Here is a 19167-nt window from a genome sequence, read left to right on the forward strand (position 1 = left end):
GAGAGAGAGACAGAGAGAGAGAGAGAGAGAGGCGAAACCGGTGAGCGAAGAATACGCCGCGGCGGAGGAAGGCATGAGCGGGGAGAGAAGTGAGACGTTCGACGCGTTGAATGAGAGATTGATCGATCCTTTGACATCCGAAACGATCGATGAGTTTGTCGTAATCAATTTTGCCGCCGTCTTTGCCGGCAACCTCCCATGGAGTCACCACCTGCTCTTCTTCTTCTTTATTCGTTTCTGTTGATGGTTCCATTTCTCTCCGGTCGTCGGCGATAGTTGCCGCCGGAGAATGAAGATAGTGTAGTGATAGTAATTCAGAGTAGGGTTTCAAAGTTTAAACTTTAGGATTATAATACTATAATTATTATGTTTGTTTTTTTTTTTTTTTTGTTTAGATATTGAATTTTAGTAATTTAAACATATTAATATTTTTTAATTTTTGATAAATTTTTAAATATATTATTATAAAATATAATTGAATTATAATATTATATAAAATTAAATTCTTAAAAATGTAATGTTAAATATTAAAATAAAATTAAAAAAATAATTATATTGACATATCAACTCGTTGGTTTATTTAAATATATGTTTGATTATTTAAAATGTATTAGGTATTTAAGTGTGTTAATATGTTGTATGAGTTTCAATCAAGTCACACTCTAATTTAAGAAATAAATTCACGACAAGCCACCTTGATTTTTTCATAAGTTAGTCTTTGGTGGTTGTGGCAAATACTATAGGTGTAATGTAAGAAAAATGAGAGATTATACTTTTTAGAGTTTTGACTAGATATAAGTTGTGATTTAAAGATGAAAAAATTAGGCATGAAGATGAAGGTTGTTGAGCTTTTATTGAAAAATTTATGATCGAAGATTATTGAGTTTTTATTATTTAATTGGTTTTATTAATTAATTAATTTTAAGTTTTTAATTAAATAACTAGATGAGTTAGTAAAATGAATTTTAAATATTAAATATTGTCTAGTCAACAACAATTACACAATTATCATGTGTCACTTCATCCAAAATTAGTTGTATCACCATATTTTTTACTAAAAAAGTTTGATAAAAGGACTTTTTAAAAAATTGTTTGAATTTGCAAAGGGATTAAAATCAAAAAAATAATGAAAGGGATTAAAATCAAATCAAAGCATATTTGCAAGGATCAAATTACCAATGTTGTTCAATCCCAATATAAAAGTTGACAAAATCAATTTTATTCTCACAAAAATTAGTTTCAATCCCATAACCCTAACTAAATATTGTAAAGAAAAAGAAGAAAAATAAAAGATGGATGCAGACCTAATGCAAGTGGGAGAAAATAAACATGATTGAAGTTGTTGAAAATCATGATGCTTGATGAAGCTAAAGGGAGAAGATGAAAACATGGGTGGGAGAAGATGAAAACAGCTAAGAGATGAATATGAGGTAGAAAATGAAGAGAGAAAGATAAAAAATTAGAGTTTAAAGAATGAGGCAAATAAGGAAAGGGCATTTTGGGTATTTCAATTTTATGAAATATTTATAGAGTGTGGATAACAAAATTGTTACATGTATTACATATATTATTTTTATATCTTACATTTTAAATTAAATAAGTGTAAAAAAAAATACATAATTAGACATTGTAAAATTACTCTTGCCTATGCAAAATATCACCGCTCAAATATTCTCATGTTTTGTTCAAAACAAAATTTGGTCTAACACGAGTAAGGTTGCAAAGAGTTCTCTCAAATGAAAACTTGTACCCAATATGTTCCTATTTGCCTCGGGCTCTATTTGCATCTGGTTCCTAGTTGCTTCATATTCTAATTTGTCTCTGGTTCTGATTTTCCTCTGTTTCTGTTTATCTTTAGGTCCAGTTTGCCTCTGGTTCTATTTTTTTGTGGTTTTTGTTTGTCTCTATTTTTTGTGTCTGATTTTACCATTAATCAACAAAAGGTCATATATTATAGAACAAATATTATATATTATATATTATATAGAGAGGTTATGGAAATTCAAAAACACATGGAGGTTAAAAGCAAAACTGTGCATCATGTGACTTGAAAGGAGTTTAGAGTTTGCAAATGTCATGAGCATATTTATAAGCAATAAGAGTACTTTCAACGAAATACATATTTATTAGAGTTTTTTTATATTGAACTCTAATACCACTAACCAAATAACAAAGAAGATTTTATCAAACCACCAAGAAGACTTTCGATGTAAGAATCCAACACTAGGATCTCAGTTACCAAACCGCCAAGAAGACATGAAGGGATTTTTTTTTTTTTCTTTCATATCATAAATAATGATTCACTACTAATTTACTGGTTCAACAAATGATTCAGTCACACGGTAGTTAGTAGATGTGATACCCCAATTTTATCCAATTAATTTATTAAAAAAAACCAAAAAGTTAAATAAAACTATGTTTAATTATAACATTTCGTAATTATTGTTATTAAACCTAAAAACATTCATCATTCACTTGTCCAATTTTGAGCACATATTTTATAAAGTGTTTCAATCTACATTTAGATAAAAATTGAAACATAATATAACATTTAGATAAATTTGGTTATTAGATTTTGATAGTATTATATATAACGATTGTAATCGATTAATTGATTCTAATAATACTTATAGTTTATTTAATATATCTAATAAAACAGATTGTGTTGGAGTAATTTTTTATCACATTTATAAACATGAGAGGCAAATATTTGTGTGTTATAATTTTTTTAATACGTAAGGTTTGATTTAGTATAAAGAAAAATTATGTTTCTTTCAAATCATTTTTACTCAAATTTCCAACTTTTTATATCCTCTATACGTGCAATCTTTAAAATTATTATACAAATCTCACAAAACAGTTATGTTTTACACTTACTACAATGTGTCAATTTCATTTTAGTCTATCCAAATTTTATGCACTAATTATGTTGTGTTATCATATGATTGTGGGGTTTAGCTAAATGATTTTTTTAAAACAAGTGAAGTATTTGAAGAATGCATTTACTACAAAGTCTCCTTTGAAAAACTCTTTTTTGAAAAAATTGCAATGGATGTAGCATTAAAAATACCCTAGTAGGAGATGAATATAAGATAATGTTATGAATTCTCTGTAAGTCATGATGTAGGTTTAACTTCAAGTGTTTTTTTTAAGGAATATTCATGTCATTGTTAGTTCAGAAGACTTTAACTTCTATTTTTGTGTTTGTGTTGCACCCTTTTCAATGAAGTGCCTAATGTGGTTGCCATGAGCTTGAGGAATGAACTCAGAGGCCTAAGACAGAATGTCGAGGATTGGTACAGGTAAAACAATTACTATCCAAATCATATAATAAAACAAATTTACTTCCGCACCAAATTTAATAGTAAGTACATTTTAAAAAATTGCGTAGAATAGAACATCATTGTCTTATTATTTTTGGAAGTCGTGTTTGAATATAAAAAATTAAACCTTTAAAATTATAAAATCTTTACATTAAAATTCAAGATTTTAATATTTGTTGGTGGGTGGTGGTAGATTGCAGTTGTTGTCACTAGTGTGAGGAGGAGATGAGAGTTGAGAGAAATTAAATTTAGCTTATGGTTAGAAAAAATATAATATTTGTTGAGATTATAAAAAATTTAGAGTGGTCAAAGTATAAAATTAAGAATGGATATGAATGCAATTTTTCAAAGTTCAGAATTACTATTAAAAAAATTGAGACCTCTTTTAGTTGGAGTTTGTGTGAATGTTCTGGTTACACAAGTTGACTGTCGGCTTTGACGAGAACGAAACATCGTTAAATTTAAAAATATTTAAATACTTTTTTTTTTATAAGAATGTTTATAACATTATTAAAAGTTTATCTATAAAATTTTAAAATTTTCAACTTAAGATAAATTAAATGAATTTTTTAAAGAAAATATAGATCTAAAAATGAGATTTTGAGATTTTTTTTTGCAGAAGAACCTTTTATAATACTATAAATACGTCTTGCAAAAATAAACTTTAAAAATATGTATTTATATTTCAACAAAGACTAAAAATATTGTGTAATAATTTTATAACGACTTACAAATGTGATTTTTTGTATTAACAAAAAAAAAGAAATTTTCAAAAATTAAAAACTTATTTTACCTTAATTTTTATCCTTTGAAAAAATTCAAAATAAGTAGTTAAAGAATACTACACTAATCCCACTTATATATATATAGGGGTGTACATGGGAGTATATCTTAATCTTACTATCTTGACAAAATGGTAAAAGAAATTTACTGAGATAAGGAACAAAACTACACGAAAAAGGAAGGGGTAAGAATTGTAGCTATCAACAAGGGGTGGTGGGTCATAGTTGCCAATTGTTTCATCAATGCCAATACGTTTCCTATAATTTTTGTTTTCACGTAAAAGTGGTAGCTAGAAGACAAAAACACAAGCAGAGTGAGTGTTGAGGGTGCATCTTAATATTTTGATATATAGATAAATCTAAAGGTTGAAAATTACGGTGCATAATACTCTTGGATATTAGACTCTTTTTCTTTGTGGAGAAATGTCTAAAGTTCATGTATCTCACTTATTTAAGTGGAGAGTTCTTTAATTAGGGTTAACAAGAGAGAAACTATTTTGATAGAAAGGGCAACTACCAAAAGAGAAAATAGAGAAGTAACTATATTTTCGATTATGTAGATTAAGAGCGTATAAAGGTACTTGTTAAAGTCCCGTATAACAGTAGTAGAATTTTTTAGCTAAAATATACCAAACAATTATTATATTAATTATAATTTATTGTATAAATAATACTTAAAAAAATATCAATTACTAATTAATTAATTAAAATATGATTATTCACAAATTAATTAGTTAAAAGATAAATATGCAATGATTATTTGTGTGTTGTTTAAATATTTGTTAGATAAAATGAAAAAATTTATTATATACTAATTATATATATAGATCAAATGGAATAAATATTTATCAGTAATCAATTAATTAAAAAACTACAAATAAATTAGTTACGAAAGAAACCTGTATTCTAATTATTATACTGATAAATTAAGTTTTATACTTAACTTTTAAATTTCTTTTAATATTTGACGATTTTTTAAAATTTATGTTATCTTTTCAACTGTACAAATAAAAAATATAAAAAAAAATTATAATACATAAATATTTGCCATTCACGCTCACAATTGCAATGGATATAGTTTAAACCCACGAGCATAAGGATAGCAAATAATATTTAATAGATAAAATTTGAATACAGTACAATTTCTCTTTTTTTATTTGCAAAAAGACAAACAAGAATCAAAACTCATTTTGTATCATCTCATGGAAAATCAACAACATGAAACTAGATATTGAACAATCAGATTCTACTTTAGAAATTATAGGAAAAGTGAATAAAAAATTTTATGGACTAAAAAATTGAATTTTTTGTAAGGATTAATTTTTTTATATATTTTTTTTTAATTATTAAAATTTCTCTTTCTTTTTGTTAGAGATTCAATTTTTAAGATAAAAAAATAAACCAATGTTTAAGACTGTATAAATTAGTAAAAAATGAATGTTTTGAAAATAGAACATGTTAATATAATATCCTTATCTTTTTATTCTTCTATTGTAGAAAGAAACCACTTGTCTTATATATTTCACACTTGAACCAAACATAAATATCTCCAAATATATCTAACAATATGTCTTCACCCTTCTTTATGATTTTCTTAAAGAATAAAATTCAACTTGACATCACAAGTATTGGAATCTTGATCGAATAAAGTGTAGACATTTTTGTTATATTGTCATCATCTTACTGTTTGCGTAGTACGCATTTTTCTTATTATACACCAAATGTATTCTACGATTGTCAATGTCAAAAATACTTTACCATAAAAAGATTCTAATGGATACCCTTTAACTTTTTAATAATGTTAATTGCACTTTACTTTTACTAAGATTAATATAATAAGAGTTTACTTTCCCTTTGAAAAAAAAATTAAAACTTGTAGTTAACTATATATAGCTCTATCCAAAATAGAAACATAGCCTAAAATTTGACATCATAACTTACTTAAATTTGACCAATGAAAATGATAACCAAAAGTGGAATTTAACTATAGGAGAACATGTTGCAAAATAACTTAATGAATCAAATGTTTCCTTTGTTTCAAGCAAACACTTCTTACATTATACTTCAAATCCAGAAGTGAACTCCAAGACTATAAAATCATTACTTACAATCCACATTAACATAGTCCCACATCAAGAACTTAATTGCATTATGTATATATATGAATATGAATTGAATTGGATAATTTATTCAAAATAAAGTGCAAGAAATAGTAACCAAGTAGAAAATATTCAAAATGAAATCCTTTGTTTACTACATTTTCTTTGTGTTCTTCTTTGTTGTCTTAGCAAATTGTGATAACCTACAAGACACATGTCCATCAATTTCACCAAATAAACAAACAACATTCATCAATGGTCTACCTTGTAAAAATCCAAATAATGTAACAGCTCAAGATTTCAAGACAATGGAGTTAAGTAAACCTAGTTCGACCGACATTTTCGGCGCATCCGTAAAACTTGTCAATGCTGCTGCATTTCCAGGATTGAATACTCTTGGATTATCAATTGGAAGAATCAACATTGATAAAGATGGATTAGTAAATTTTCATTATCATCCTAGAGCTAGTGAAATTATATTTGTTACAAAAGGTGTATTAATAGCTGGATTTATTGATACACAAAACCAAGTTTTTCAAAATGTTCTCAAAGTTGGTGATGTTTGTGTTTTCCCTAAAGGTTTGTTCCATTACATTCTAAATCAAGGTTTTGAAGAAGCTATTGTGTTCTCAGTGTTCAATAGTCAAAATCCTGGACAAGTATCAATTGTTCCTACAACTTTTGACACAACATTGGAATCTTTAGATAAGGTGAAGAATAGAATTATCTCACTTTCTACTTCTCAACTTCGTGACGATGTTATCAGTTAGCCATTCATATTTCTTAAATATTAATAGTTTTAACTTGTATCAGATTGAAAAGTGTTGAGTGTCTGAATTGAAACGTTGATACATGTGATTGTATTTAATTATTTTTTATTACTCTCTCTTGCCTTAAATATAACTATATAAGAAGTAAGGTAAAAAAACTATTCCTATCATGTGTTACTTTCATATTGTTATTTTGCGTTACGCTTTTATGTACCTGAATTGATTTGTTTGAGAAACTTACATTAGGTAATTGGATTTGTAAGTTTAGTTTTTTCCAACAAGACTCCATGTATTGAGCAAGTGGTTGATTACATTCAAACTTCTTCTTGAGAATGGAATCTTCATTACTTGATTATGGGTTGATTGGTGACATTATCACTTCATCTCTCATAGAGCTATCATGCAATTATATTTAAATATTTAAGTTGGATGCATAATTCTATACTTTTAAGCTTTTATTTTAATTATTGTTTAGTTAGACTTTTTAGCATTTATGCCTTTTATTTTATTTATCCTTGCACTATATATGTTGTCTCAATCAGACATTTACAATTACCAAATGAATGAAAAATAATGTTATAAATTTTTAGTTAATTTTTCTGTTGCTCTTTCTCTTTTTTTAGTTTAGAGTCTTAATTTCATAGTTTTTCGACAATTTTATTACATGTATAGGTATATTTGATATTTAATTTAATAGTTAAATAATTTTTTTTAAAGCTATTTCTTATCATTTTAAAAATTATACTAACTAAATATTATTTATCAAAAGTGCATGCAAAATAAAATTTATTTATTTTTGAATTTTTATCGTTTGTAGTAGTGAATATTAAATATTTGTTATAGTAAAATATAAAAAGTTAGTATAATGAAATAATGTTTTTTCTTATGAAGTAATGTTTTTTTTTTTTATGAAATAATCTTTTCTAAAATGCAAAAGTCGAGAAATAGCTCTTTAATTCATAGAAATAATTGTTGATTTAGGAAAGTTCGTTTACAAAAATGAACTTAAAATTTGATTTCTAAGTTCATATTTTCACTACTTTAATCTTGAGTTTTTAATATTTCAAAAATTCATATTTAATTAATCACAAGTTTACAAATCCAAAATTTTTGTGGAGAAAATTTTTAGTTCATGTAAAATTATTTTTTTAGATTTCATCCATGTAATTTCATATTCCTTTATTTTTAGTCTTTGGTGGCATCTAACCATCCAAAAACAGGGTAGTAGCATATTTATTCAATATTTTTTTATTGACGTGGCATATGAATCATCATTTTTTTTTTACAATATTTAAAAATAAAAACATTAATAATTATTAAACTAAATAAATAAATAAAATTATGTACAAATAAAAAGAAAAAAAAATTGTCTTTCCCATATCCCTTCCTTCCTCAATCATCAAGCTCAAAATCTCTATTTTCTCTCCACAAATCCCTAAAAGTGTCCATTGTATTTAGAACATCAAATTCTTCTCTACTTTGTGTTTCATGACATTTAATTTTACTTTTAGTTGTTGTATCTCCAATTCCATATTGTGTTTCACATTAAGTTGTTTTACGAATTTCAAAATACCTTCACTAACTTTATGTAGCTTTAGAGAAGTAATTTGAAGAAAGTTGTTTAGGGATTTGTGGAGAGGAAATAGGGATTTCCCTTTTTCGTTTTACATTAAAAAATTTATTTATTTAATTTAATAATTATCAATATTTTTATTAAAATATTTTATCATAAAATGACCATTCACATGTCACGTCATTACAAAATATTTACTCAATGATCCACATAATCGTTTTTTTATGTTTAAATATGCCACCAAAAACAAAAAATAAAAGAATTTGAATGTGTAGATATGAAGTCTAAAAAAGTAATTTTACATATACTAAAAATACATTGGTCTCATATTGCATGGACCAAAAGCTCCATTAACCCTTCCAAACAATCTTGCAAATTCATTCAAAAATATTCAAATTCAAGGACAACTATACGTATACAGGTACGATGACATGTGAATTACAAAAACATGCCAATAAAAAATAAACATATAATATAATAATAGTTTGTATTTCATTTTGTAGAACAAAAAATATTTGTTTCAACATAAAATAAAAAAATAAAAAACTTATAAATTGGATACAAATTTCTAAAAATGTCTACTTTATATTTTGAAATACTTCTTTATAAATTATATGTGTAGTGTTTGTTTCTTGACCTTGATTATCAATTATCCAGATTTTCAAACTCTTTATTGATATTACTCGTAAAAACATATAATTGTCCATGTAAAAATATATATTGTGGTACATAAACTTTCACATACTTAAAATATTGTCATTGACTTTTATTAATGATCATTGCAAATGAAATGATCAAATAAAATTTCCTTCATTAAAAATTAAATAGAATTCTTAGGGAAGTGTCAATGATAATCTAGATATAAACTTTTTAGTTTCAATATTCCTTTTTGATAGAAATTTTCTTTTAAGAACATATTTATCATTTTTGTTAGTAACATTGCACAACTCAAAAACTTGATCTATATTTTTTATGGAACATTAGTGGTACTTCAACCTTTAGTTTTAACATGTGATTTATACATGAGGGTGTAAAGTATAATCTTATACTATTTATAATATAAGATTAACATGTGATTTACACACGAAGGAGTAAAGTATAATCTTATACTATTTATAAAGAAGAAAATAAAAGTATAAGATTTTTTTTTTAATAATGTAAGATTAAACTTTATTTATTTCTTTTGTAAATTATACATGGGATGATCTATTCTCGAATCGAAGAGTCCCAAAAAGCACACAAGACATGCTAACATCCTACGGTGTTTTTGCGATAGTACTTTTTAACCACAAATATGTAACCATTGTCTTAAAGTCGAAATGCAAAGATATAGGTGGCATTATGGCACCATGTGAGTGATTCCAAGACTGATAAATAATTTATTTTGTTACTTTATAAAATATATTTTCTTACTTTAATTTTTTTAAAATAAAAATAAATTATTATTTTTTAATTTATTTTCTTTGAGAAATTACTTTTCTTTTCTTTACTCTTGATTTTTAAAATAATATATCTATAACTATAATAAATGTGATAAATTTCATAAAAAAAACATAAATAAAAAAGTGAAATTATTAATTTAGTGTAGCCTATTTTTAATTTCTATATTATCCTTGATATTTTTTCACATAATATTTGCGATACATTATTAATTTGGTAATTTGTTTTTGTTTGTTTGACCGGTAACAAACTTATATCTATCTATATAGTCCCAAAATTGGTATTTTATATATTCATTCATTCATTTTAATTACGTTTCGAGTTCTACATAGCGATCAATCAAGCAATTTAATTAATTCATTGATCTACTTAACTCTAGTATAAAGAATTAATAATGAAAGATCAAGCTCCTATTCATGTGATACGAGATAAATCTATTGCCATGAAAAATCAATCCACGACTATGATGGAAAAATCTAAGGTATTCTAGTATTATTCTTTTTGAATTAATAATGAAAGATCAAGCTCCTATTCATGTGCATAGAAACTTGTAATTTCACAAGGTGCATTTTGACACTATGCAAATCTAAGAGTTAGTGGATAAAATCAAATGAGAAAAAAACACTCTACCAAAACATCATGAATTTTCACGTAAACACAATTCAAAATGTAGAGTTGTGAAACCAATTTCTACAAAACCAGTTTCTATATTCTTTTTATATTAAAATAAAGATCAGTTCGACGTATATAGAGGTCTAAAGTAAATTTGAATACGAGATCTTATAAAATCTGAAGTAATATTTTGATAATATTAAATTTGTATTTATTTTTTCACTTTAAAATATAATTTATTAAATTAATTAATATAATCAATTTAGAATATCTCCTTTTTAATTGATAATTTTGTATTTAATGAGATAATATTAATTTTAAATAAGATGTTTATTAGTTTTAATTAAAAAAATATTAGAATGAGGTTTTTTTACTAAGTCAAAAAATAATTTTGAAGGCATTTTAATTAAGTAAAATAATTATATTTTTTAGGCCTAAAGTGATGGTCTTACCTCCAATATATATTCAACAAATATGTAAGAAGTCGAAATTATTGCTTATCCATTAATATGGCATTAAACTCGTATAACTTTTTTAGATTCTTCTGACATATCGTTGGAGAACCATGAAAGATGTCATCAGATCTTAGTATAGCTTTTATAAGTGGGTAATGGAACCTTCACTATTTAATTTATGAATTTGCTTCTAGTTTGATAGTTCTTGTTGTGGATGTCTCTTTTGGTATCCAACAACTTTACTTCATTTCATTTGTATGAATTTGCAGCAAATTGTGTATGGATTATGAGAGGAAGTGTGTGAAGTTTGTTATTATATGAAGGTAGACAATATGTAAATAATTTTTATAACATATTTAATTTAAAAATTTAGTAAAAAATTTAAATGTGATTTATGTAAATGATTGATGTGAATTGTGATCTTTATTAAGTAATGAAATAATTGATAAAGGAAGAATTATTTTTATCAATACACATATTACTTATTAAATGTTAGCAATATTGTTATTTTGTGTCGGAATCAAGTTTCAATAAACAATTTTTAATTTTTAATTACGACTGACAAATATTTGTTATGTATATATTTTGTACAATAACTTTTTTTTTAATTATAAAGTTTGTACAATATTTTGTACATTTGTTATTTTTTTATAAAGATTGTTAGAACACTTATTCAAGTTACAATTCCACCACCTTCATTGTCTATTTTTTCAAGAAGAAAAAGATCAGAGAAAAAGAGAGACATGAATGACATTTATGCTAATGAATTACTTTTGAGTTTAAAGAGTTATATTGCTCTTCAATAGATAGTGAAACATCAAGTTTTGCAAAAGACAACAAGCCATGAATGAAACGATTGAATTAATTGCGAAGAACAACATTCGAGAATTATCACCTATATACCAAAGGCTAAAAAGAATATTAATGGAGCAGCAGAAAAATCCAAAGAAGGATTCGTCATCAATATTATTTCAACAAGCAAATGAAGTTTAAATGTCTTAAAATATTTATAAAAAAAAAATCAGGAACTTAAAATAGTATTAATTAATTAATCAAGTAATACTAATGATCATTTTATAATTAAGTAATACTAAATAGTAAAAATTCTTTTAAATTTTTTTTATTTTTTATTTTTTATTTTCAGTACTACTTATTAGTTTATTTAATAGATCTAATAACAACCGGTGTATGATTATTTATGTGTTCTCTTAACTTAATTTTCATATAACACTTCAGTTATTTATCTTTGTTTTCTTCTTGATTTTGTCCTTTATTTAATTTTAAGTAAACTGGTCTGTTATGTTTCTAAATATTAATAATATTATCATTCTTTTACAAAAATTCATCAAAATTTTCAAACAAAACTGAAAAAAATAATCATCGCATTCAATATAATGCAAATTTCAACAAATTTATAACTCAAATCTTCAAATAAATTCATATTTTTATTATTTATATTTTTAAATTTTTGTAATAAAATTAAATAAATGATTAAACCGAGAAGAAGAAAAAAAAAACAACTAAAGTGCTATATGAAATTAAATTAAAAACTGCACGAGCAATTGTACCTATATTTTTATATGTTTTTTTATGCATGAATTGAGTGTGAGTCAAGTGGAAAAAAGATAACATAAATTTTACGAATGAGTCAAATATTAAAATTTAAATATAAAACTTAATTTATCAGTATAAAAATTTGAATACACATTTCTCTCATAACTAATTTATTTGTGAATATCTTTTAGTTAATTGATTAATGATAAATATTTATTCCGTTTGATCCATATATATTATAATTAGTATTTTTTCATTTTTATCTAATAAATTATAGTTTATCTTTTAACTAATTAGTTTATGAATGACCAATTTTTAACTAATTAATTAGTAATTAATATTTTTCTTAAATATTATTTTAACTATAAAATTATAATTAATATACTTTTTTGATACATTTTAGCTAAAAAAATCTAGTACCCTTTACAAAGTGCACCCTCAACTTCAATTTACTTTTTTTTTTTTTTTTTTGTCATCTAGCTACCACTCTTATCTGCAAAACAAAAAATTATATGGAAATTTATTGCCACCCATGAAACAAATGGCAATCACTAGCCCAGCATATATACGGACCTTGTAGATAGCTATAATTTTTACCTTTTTTTTTTTTTTTCATCATGTGTAGTATAAATTTGTTTTACCATTTTTTCAAGATATTAAGGTTAAGATATATTCCCACATATGGTAGTGTTTTTTGACTATTTATTTTGAATTTTTGTAAGTATAAAAATTTAGATGAACTAATAAATTTTGAAATTTCTTCTTTAACTCATATGGAAAATCACATTTTTAGTCTCCGCTAAAATTATCACACAATCATTTAGTCTTTGTTGAAATATAAGCACATATTTTGAAAAGTTTATTTTTGCAAGACATGTTTATATATTATAAAACATCATCTGCAAAAAATATTTCAAAATCTCATTTTTAGATTCATATTTTTCTTAAATTTATATTAAATATATGACATTTAAAAAGTTTATATTTAATTTATTTTAAATTGAAATTTTAAATTTATGTGGATGAACTTTTAATAATTTACTAAATATTCTTAAAAAAAAGTATTTAAATAATTTTAAATTTAACGATGTTTTGTTCCCGGGCCAAAATACGACAATCAACTGTCGCATCCGGTTTGTCTACGAAAAATGAGTCGCCACCAATTTTATTTTTATTAAAAAAAAATTGGATAAAACCTAAAATAATGAATTTTTGAACTAAAAAATTCGGATTCGAGAGTCGACTACGAGTATGAAAAGTATTACCACTCTACAACGTCCGTTAAAACGGTTACCCTATAATTAATTATATACAGACTATTTATTTATTTATTTATACTCCAAAAAGAATTAAAAAAAAATTATTTACATCAATAAAAGAAGAAAAAATATTTTTTATTAATTTGATTTGACAAGGGAAAGACCTTACTCCTACGTATCCTTAAATGCAATAGAGAAATCAAAACTCACGTAATTCTTGGGTAAAAAACATTTATGCGTTGATCGATTTTATTATTTATTATATATATATATATATAATAAATAAATTAAATATATATATATATATATATATATATATATATATATCAAAATAAATTAACAACTTTTAATTCATCCAACTAAAGACAGATTAGACATTTGGAGTAAACACCTCTCTACATTGTAATCTTCCTTTAATTAAAATGAAAAACACTTCTCGAAAATATAAAATCGCCTCAAAACTCTCATCTTGACTAACATTCTAGAGTTTGTATATGTCAAGTCAAAAGAAAACCTTCAGTATCTTAATTTACAAAAACAGGACAGGTGCACACCATGGTGGTGAATAAGACTTATGTAGCACACCGTGAAAGACTTTTGCAGACTAGGGATTGGGCCAACTTGATTCCAATATGTGACTTTGAAAAATGTTACAATATTACATACAAGTTACAAGTTAAGCATACTAGCATAAATACTAACCAATATGGGACTTTTAATTTTTGAAATGTCATGTATATTCACCATATTATATGCTTAATTTTAAAAATTGTTCCAAAAGAAATAAAAATAATAGAAATATAACAGTTTCAATTGATATTAAGTATTTAAATAAAGAAATTGAGTGTGGATAATATAATTTAAAAGATAATTCAAAAATAGATATTGATCGAAATCAACACGAGTTTTCATTCTTAAAGTTTCATATAACTTTACGTGTATCGAGTACTTCTAAAGTTAAATTATGCATAGAGATAACTCATTAATCACCTTATCTACTTCATTAACAACCAATTTGTACATTATTAACTACTTTGATAAAGATTTGTAAAACACTAAGTTAACACTTTATTTTTATTTTTATAAAGAATGATCTAAATTATCACCATATAAGTATAATAGTTTTTTTAGCATTAGTGTGCAAAAAACACACTTTAAACCTTGAAATAAAGAAAACTCACAATCAAATTCTAAAGCTCACTATAAATTTCTACAACATTGCAAGTACAACATTAGAAATTTGAAAAATTGGGGGAAAGCTATAAATCTTAAGCAATGCTAAAGGTATGAAAATAAAAAGTAATGAGTTGAAATCATAAGCAACAAAAATGGAAGAATAATCTTAACCAACAAAAATGTCAAATAAACCATAAAAGAAAAAAGAAATTTGTGGGTCTGATACATTTTTCACCACCGCCATTGCTACTTCCTTAAAGATGTGATTTTCATCGTATCATTCTTCCTCTTCCTCTTAAATCATTCTATTTCTCTCTTTTTTAATGTTTAACGAAAATAAAAATAAAAGAATTGAAGGAAAATGGAGGAAAGTGGAAAAAGGAAAGTGAATGAAAAAGAGGAATAAGGGTTAGCCCGAATGGATTTTTGGTGTGAATGAGAAAGAGGAAAAATGGAAGAAGGAAAGAAAGAGACAAAGTGGAAGGAGAGATAAGGATGAAGTATGGCCCACATTTTTATCATCAGCAAATATAAAAAGTCAAATTTAATGAGATATTTTGTATGAACAGTAAATATTGTATTGTGTTCAATTATGTGTCAATTTATGTGTCCAAATAATATTTCTCCATATAAATAGTGGCCCATGACATGCATAAAGACACAAACACACCCAACAAGAAGGGCACAACAAGAGTAGAGCGGACAAAAACACACACAATAGGAGGACGCGAACACAAACACACACAACAGGAAGACACAACAGGCACATCGCCAGATTTGTTGGAGGTAAAAAAATTTGTCTTTTTTCTATTTTTTTTTTTAAACATCAGCTACTTTCTCTCTTTCGCAGAGTACATCAGTTACCTTTGGATTTGCAATCATATCTACATACATAACCACCAGTAAAATATGAAAATGCATTATTAGTATATAACAATAGCAATGATAACAAAGAGAAGAGAAACAAATACAATATGGAAGTATAAGCTTACCTTTGGCGGTAGCGTTTATCTATATCAGTTAGACCATGATATTTGTAAGGATTACAAAAGATAGGACACACACTCAATGTTCTCCTAAAGCCAACAAATAACACAAAAATGTGTTAGTAAAAGCTGTAATAAAAGAAAATTTCAAAAGAATGCCCTTATAAAAAAATAAAAAATACTAGGTATCTTATTTTTGCCGCATTGTCCCGTCCCAAATAATAGGCAAATGAAATTGTAGCCAAGATGTTTTTTTTTCCGTGTAATAACTTAATAAGTATTCATGCACTTGTGCGGAAACAACACAAATGCAACAAATATACCCAAAAGAATACAACACGTTTCTAAATCAATAATGTTATCAATTTAATTATGTGATAAAGATATAATGAATTAAATCTTTAATTATCTGGATTATTGTAATTCATTATCTTTTTATATTGATAGTATATATAAATTAAATATACCGATAGTATATATCGTTATAAAATGAAATTTGTTTGGAATATATAATCAAATGTAATTTTAAATGTATATTTACATATATATATATATATATATATATATATTATAATATGGTAGTTAATGATAAAATAAGTATGAAGTTTTTTTATTTTTTATTTTATTTTATATTTCTAACCGTGAAATGAAAAATACAAAAATATCGCTTATGTTATTTTTTACTAAACTTGAATTTAGATTAAAATTAATTTTTATTTAGGCTAAATTACATCCGTGTTCTCTTAACTTAATTTCAGGTAACATTTTAATCTTTTATCTTTTTTTTTTTCCCGAGTTGGCCTTTTATTTTAATTTTAAGTGACAATTTGATATTTTATGTTTTAAAATTTCAACAATGTTATCCTTTTTATACAAAAATTCAAAGAAATCATCAAAATTTTCAACCAAAATCCATAAAATTAATAATCATCTTCAATATAATGCAAATTTTATCAAATTCATAACTCAAATATTCAAATACACTCATATTTTCATCTCCAACAACATCAAATAAAGAATGAAAATATGAGTTGATTTCAAGATTTAAGTTATGAAGTTGATTAAATTTGTATTTTATTGAAGATGATAATGAATTTTATGGGTTTTGTTTAAAAAATTTGATGATTTTTTTGAATTTTTGTAAAAAAAAGGACAACATTTGTGATATTTTAAAACATAAAATATCAAATTGTCACTTAAAATTAAAATAAAGGACCAACTCGGGAAAAAAAATATAAAAGACTAAAACGTTACCTGAAATTAAGTTAAAGGACCGCAGATGTAATTTAGCCTTTTATTTAATAATAAATCAAAAGTAACGTCAATTTTATTTTTATATTTAATTATTTAAAATGAAATTTAAATTTTGAATTATGCATCAATGTCCAACAAAATTTAAGGTATTATTATTTCTAATTTTTTATGTCAAAATGATGATATGTAACTGATTATTTTAATTCTCGTAAAAACAAAAACTAATTATTTTAAATAATTTTTGTTGTATACATTCAATTTGATTAGTAGTCATGGTCAATTATATGCACAACTTAGTTAATTGATTCAAATTGAAAACTTCGTCATTCTTAGTAGACAAAATAGACATGTGGTTAATGGCGTAACAAACCTTAATTAATTCCGTGCACAATTTGGTTAATGGATTTGAACTGAAAACTTGGTCATTATTATTAAATAAGTTATACAAGCAAAGAAGCGTTGAAGTTAATTATATGTGTAAACTCCTTCATTGCTTCACTTTCTAATTAAACATGCAATTCAAAGTAATCCATATTGTATAACTTCTATTGCACATATCAACTTCAATAATCATTTGTGCATTTAATGAGCATAACAAAACAACAAAACCAACACTAATAAATATGTACTTTTAAATCAACACTTTGGATATGTTCCCTGGATTGTGTCTCCTTTCTTGATTGTGTTGTGCTAATGAACTAGTATTTTGCTATTTGCAATCATTATGTACTTTTAAAATAAATTATTTAATTTGATGGACAAAAATGACTGTAATGAAATATTTTATACTGGAACTATAGTTCATACTACTTTACAAATTTTATATCAGTCTCAAATCCTAAGCATCAAATTCTATAGTGTGAAAGTCTCTCTGCACTTATGTGTTAAATTTGTGTCTACAAAATGTTACATTGTAGAGTTGGTGTCTCTTCAATCAACTTGAGTGTCCACTCTGTAAGTAACTCACTGTTAGATACATGAGATATATCTCGTTTAAATCCAACTCCAAATCATCCAATAAAAAAGAACCAACATAAAAAATCACATTATCAACTATGAAATCAAATTGTCATGAATTCGAAAATAGAGTATTATATATATAAAGGAGGACATATGTCCATAACAGATACAAAAGAACCTCAATTCTGAATATTTATAAGAGACAAAATAGAATTATAATGCAACAAGTAACAAGTATCACAAGTTGTACCAAATACAAATACAAACTAGTATTATGCATCAACTATTATAATATTAGTTTTAATCCCTATATATTGAGTAACTATCAAAATAAATAAAAATTTCATCCAAATTATTATCCTTGCACAAAAACCTGAATATTGCCTCAAAAATCACCAAGTCATCACAAACACACAAAACTATTGACTAAAAAATTAGCTACACTACAACTAACTAACATGATTGTAAGAAGCCATCAATCATACAACCATTACAAGTCTTTAATTGCTGGCAAAATCATCAAATGGGGTGTATTTTTAATCAATTGCGATTGTCAAAATCAACACAAGTTTTCATTCTTAAAGTCTCATATAACTTTACGTGTAGTCAATACTCCCAAAGTTAAATCGTGCATAGAGATAACTCATTAACCACTTTATCAACTTCGTTAACCAACAATTTGTACATTATTAACTACTTTGATTATGATTTGTAAAACTCTATGGTTAACACATTTTTTTAAGAAGAATGATCTAAATTATCTCCATATAAGTATAATATTTCTTTTAGCATTAGTGTGCAAAAAGCACAATTCAAACCTTGAAATAAAGAAAACTTACAATCAATTTCTACAACATTACAAGTACAAAATTAGAAATTTGAAAAATTGGGGAAAAACTATAAATCTTAAGCAATGTTAAAGGT

The 19167-nt window shown here is 24.9% G+C and overlaps 2 protein-coding genes across 3 annotated transcripts in view; one reads left to right on the forward strand and one right to left on the reverse strand.

Moving 5' to 3' along the window:
* The window catches only part of LOC101509823 (tryptophan--tRNA ligase, cytoplasmic), an 8730-nt gene extending 8394 nt beyond the window's left edge, over window positions 1-336 (reverse strand). Inside the window, exon 1 of one of the 2 annotated variants that reach the window (XM_004515273.4) lies at window positions 39-335. In XM_004515273.4, coding sequence (XP_004515330.1) covers window positions 39-253 — 215 coding nt within the window. In that variant the 5' untranslated portion in view covers window positions 254-335. Of the gene's footprint in view, window positions 1-38 lie in introns of both variants that reach the window. The other variant, XM_073370742.1, reaches the window with a different exon arrangement.
* A 5942-nt stretch (window positions 337-6278) lies between these two features.
* Window positions 6279-7413, forward strand: LOC101510137 (germin-like protein subfamily 3 member 4). Its single transcript, XM_004515274.4, has one exon. The coding sequence runs from the start codon at window positions 6342-6344 to the stop codon at window positions 6972-6974; it is 633 nt and encodes a 210-aa protein (XP_004515331.1). The 5' UTR covers window positions 6279-6341; the 3' UTR covers window positions 6975-7413.
* The last annotated feature ends 11754 nt before the right edge of the window (window positions 7414-19167 follow it).

Source organism: Cicer arietinum, chromosome 7 (genome assembly GCF_000331145.2).
Source record: "Cicer arietinum cultivar CDC Frontier isolate Library 1 chromosome 7, Cicar.CDCFrontier_v2.0, whole genome shotgun sequence".
Taxonomy (NCBI): domain Eukaryota; kingdom Viridiplantae; phylum Streptophyta; class Magnoliopsida; order Fabales; family Fabaceae; genus Cicer; species Cicer arietinum.